The 4462-nt window shown below is 46.4% G+C and overlaps 1 protein-coding gene across 1 annotated transcript; it reads left to right on the top strand.

Moving 5' to 3' along the window:
- The first annotated feature begins 3295 nt into the window (after positions 1-3295).
- LOC108114804 lies at positions 3296-3574 on the top strand. The gene has a single exon (XM_017225918.2). The coding sequence runs from the start codon at positions 3321-3323 to the stop codon at positions 3456-3458; it is 138 nt and encodes a 45-aa protein (XP_017081407.2). The 5' UTR covers positions 3296-3320; the 3' UTR covers positions 3459-3574.
- The last annotated feature ends 888 nt before the right edge of the window (positions 3575-4462 follow it).

Here is a 4462-nt window from a genome sequence, read left to right as displayed (position 1 = left end):
GAGGAGGGAGGGATTCTGTAATTGCACCAACGCGCATAATTCATATCAAATGACCATTTTAAAATCCTTTTATTTCGGTGCGTCGCCCTGTCTCTGTGTGCCATGGCTTCCATCTCTCTGCTTGTTTTACACTGCAAAAAACTGTTGGACCTCATACTTTTTAATAAGAATATGATCACAGTTAGAATTTCAATAGGTTGTAATAACAATATGAAAGAAAGAAACAAAACTAAAGTTACAATAAAAAAAGATCAGAAGGCTAACAATCTTAACGTTTTACCAAAAGTTTAAAGTGACAAGCCAAGGCATTCTAGGTAATATAGTAATTTATTACAAAATTACATTTCTGTTTGAGAATACTTTTCTCTCAGTGCACCCCAGCCCCTCAAAATATTTGAAATAATAATTCTTCGAGATAAATTACCCAAAAACAGGTGTGTCAGTGTGTGTGTGTGCTTCTCTAAATTGCCCTGATGCTGATGCTGGTCCTGCTCCTGATGCTCCTGGCCAGCTGCCCCTCAGCCTGCTGCCATGCCCACGCGAGACAATGACACAGAGCCACCACTACAACTACACCAGGATATCACTCTGCCCAGCCATCCTGCCATCCTGCCAGCCTTTCATCCTGCTGGGCTGTTCCCATTCGGGCTGCTTCTGCTTCTGGTTCTGCCCCGAACCGAACCCAATCCAAAACCCAATCCCATTTTGCAAACTCGTGCGCTGGCAGTCGGTCAGTCGATGGCGGATGGGCTTAAGTGCTCGGCTGGCCCGTTCTGGTTCGTCCTGTTCGTCCTGTTCGTCCTGCGTTTGGCATTTAGCATCAGGAAATTATGCTGACGTTGCCAACTGGCCACGGAATGGGCAAGGCATGGGAATCGTACGACCACTGAGATTGGACCCGGGCAATCAGCGACGTCTGCAGATGTGCATGCCCATGTCCACATCCATATCCACGTCCACGTCCATGTCCCTCCTATCTGTCCCATCTACAGCGCCTCTATCCAGCGCCTGCGTCCTGTGCCATCTCCTCGCTCCTATGGTGTCCTCATTAAACTCGCACACCCAGAACCCACTCTAATGAGTTCCAGACCCCGCACGGGGGCATATGCTGTCGTCCATTTCGGTGGCAGGGCACATCCTAGCCGCGTTCCAGTTGATAGCCAGCTACCAGGAACCAGTAACCAGCACCGGGACCCTCCCAGTGTGTGCCCGCTCGTCGCTCTCGCAGTGCTGGTGTCACACATCTGGGTGCAAATTATGGCACATTTCAAACAGCACAAAAGAGCACTGGAAAAAGTCGGGGAAAACAGCATTTTTTATTTCTGTTTAGTTGTGAATAAATATTAAGAATGAATAGTAATATTATTAAGAAGAATGCAATTTGTGTGTCTTCTTTTTCTTCTTAATGCAGAAGACAATGGCCTCTAAAGATCTATAATTCCCAATAGGTTATGTCTGCACAAAGATAAAACTCCACTGATTAGTAAGGCAGTACCTAATATCTATCGGCGGTTGTAAAAACATTAGTACATCGTTATTGTTTTAACAAGTGCTAAAATATGTATTTAATAATCTAGACTTGATCTTGCAAAATTTAATGCAGCGATTAGGAGGCTAAGTCAAAATTTGTTGTTGCTGTTTCGTAGATCTGCCCAAATGTAAAGAGATCATTATTTCACACTATTGAGTTTAAGAGTCAATTGGAATTCATTCTTACATATTTTCCATGCAATACCCTTAACTTATTAACTAAATTTTCTCTCCGTGCACTTGGCACATAGCGCAGCGCCCTCCAAATGGTATGACAGCCAGAAAGAGAGCGCGATAATCGCATAAAAGTTTACATTTATGATGCTCCAGCAGCCCGAGGCAATTCTAGGTCCGGATAGGTGCATCCAGCCACCTAACGGCCCAGGCCCCAACCCCCACCGAGATCCCTATGTACAGGGTGGTGATGCAGCTAGCGGAGACTCAGTCACAAACACCTCGCCGTAAAACATTCGGCTGACGGCGGCACACAAAGTCTGATGCGGACCAGAGGACGGACGAACGGACGGATAGCTGTTTGGGAGAACCGTATACGATGTACTGTACCCTCATGGGGTTCGCCTCGGGTCGGTTCGGGTCGGTCTCTACTGCTGGAAGGGGGTAAATGCGACTGCACCACCCTGCCCCTAGCCCCTTCTCCCTTCACAAAACGAGAACAAAAAGGCGCGAAAATCCATTCGCACATAAAATGCGCCACAGTGTGCATTATTTTAATGTCACTGATAAATCATTTTTATGTCGGTGCTAAATCAAAAGATGGACGAGCAAATGCCGTATTTCAGGCGAAGAACGGGGGGAGGGGGGTTGGACGGTGGCCGGGTGTCACACATGCACCCGGGAAAAGGTGTGCTACGTCTACGGGTTATGGGTTTTTGGGTCCACTACCCATTTCCCACTTCCACTCCGCTGCTGCATTCGTCCATTAAAATGCGCTCCGGTGTGTCCAAAACACAAGCAGGGCTTCCACTCCGGACTCCGGCTGCAAGGCCCGTCCGTTTATTTATTATTAACACAAAAAAGACCCCGAGGACGAATTGCAGTGCTCCTCGGGCTCCTGTTCCTGCTCCTGCTCCTGAACCGAGACTTGGAATGCGCAAACTGCCCTGAGTGGCTGCCGCCTGCTCATAATTCGTTGTCCTCATCGGAGCGGAGCTCGGCACTGCAGAAATTCATCTGTTTGCGGTTCAAACACGTGCCGTGGCCAGAAATAATGTGCACCGGAATCTACCCGGACTAATGGCCGCACAACACGGTATTTGACTTAGGCCCAGTCCAGCGGCTCGGCCTGTACTTAGCCAACTCCCAAAAGTATGCTAGCCGAAATGGAACTGCAGCCTAAAGTCCCAGGTTCGATGCTCCATCGTGGGGTAACGATCATACTTAAATAAGTTAACTCAGAACATAGTCAATGTAATCTTTTTTCACTTTAAGGGACAAAGGATCATTTTCCCATCTTTTGTTAATATCTTTTGGATGATTTCCTTTACAAAGAAATTATATTGACTGCAAACGTAGCAAGGTCTTACTCTATCCGAAACAAAAGGATCCCTAGTATATGAAACATCATCCTATCCTTGATTTTCTTTTTATAGTTTTGTAGGCCTGTCATTAAACAGATTTCGTTCACAAGACTATTCACAAATCGTTCTAGGCGGGTTTATCACATTACTTTTTCAAACGTCAACTTGTTCCAAATTTTGTTAGCAATGTAAGTATAATGTTTAAAATATTGGGGAACTGCATCTAATAGCCTGTGTCCAGCCGCAGTTGAGATGTTTCGCACACTGTCTCTTGAGCCGAATAGAGTCGAGGACCGATCCAAGGAGGAGGTCCGTGCCAACCTGGTGGTATTCGCCGTCACTTGTGCTCTCATCCGATTTATCCCGATTATCATCAGGAAAATGACTTAGTTGAGGCCCAGGATTGGGACCTGGTATTCCCTTTATTTTGTACAGCACTAGCTGCTGAAATAATACCGGCCATTGCTGTTTGTTCTACAAAACGTAAATAAATAAAAGCTTTTTAATTATTCAGTTTTAATGGGAAAAAGTTAAGTAACTAACCTTGCCAACCAGATCCATCTTCCCTCATCTCCTTGAGCACAGGCGAGCAGTTGGCCCTATCAATGCATCCAAATTTATGCAATTTAGAGGCAAAAACTCTGCGACAGGCGATTAACTTCCACTTACCTGTGATTCGAGTGAAGCTCAAGGTCCTGACCCCACTGTTTGCCGAGCAGCTTCGACACCTTCTCGTGGCAGCCATGACGAGGAGAATATAAATCAAATAAACAAACCTCATTAGCATATTATCAGCATCAAATTGTGACGCTGCCCGTCATCTTAAGTTCAAGTGAGAAATCTGTCACGAGGCATTAAATCGTCTGCCGCGGCAGACCCCAAAAGCCGCAAGGATAACAGGGCGAGGAGTAGGAGTGGGTGAGTCGACTGTAGACTGGAACATTTCCTGGAATCCGGCACACATAATTATGCGTGTAAACAAGCTGATGATAGTGCGCTGACGTGTGACGATGACGGTGACTGCCGTTGACGCATTGCCCAAAAGGGTTAAGTGCCGACCTATGCATGTACCTTCCTACCTATCTAGCCCACCTAAAGCAACCCCATCTCGGAATACTCCACTCAACTAGTGGAAAACAAATTGCCGAAATTCCTCAAGGCCTTCAGCTAGTTCCTGCTGATTTATTCGCGTTGTGTTGCCAACAATTAGAAAAGTTACCGCAGGATGTGCGCGCACAACACCCCACAAGATGTGTCTGCTCCTGTCAGGACTCCGTCTCCATCGCCATCTCCATCCTGAGATGTATCCTATCCCAGCTCACCGTTCTGGCCCGCTGGCGCTGTGCGTTTTAATTTGACGAAAGACTGATGACATCTCATTAATATTCATTGCC

Source organism: Drosophila eugracilis, unplaced genomic scaffold (assembly GCF_018153835.1).
Source record: "Drosophila eugracilis isolate 14026-0451.02 unplaced genomic scaffold, ASM1815383v1 contig_513, whole genome shotgun sequence".
NCBI classification, from domain to species: domain Eukaryota; kingdom Metazoa; phylum Arthropoda; class Insecta; order Diptera; family Drosophilidae; genus Drosophila; species Drosophila eugracilis.
Note: the sequence above shows the minus strand (reverse complement) of the source record. Positions and strands in the feature narration are given on the sequence as shown.

Excerpts from the sequence above, each read along its gene's own strand:
- LOC108114804 (XM_017225918.2), top strand. The coding sequence starts at position 3,321 with ATGTTTCGCACACTGTCTCTTGAGCCGAATAGAGTCGAGGACCGATCC.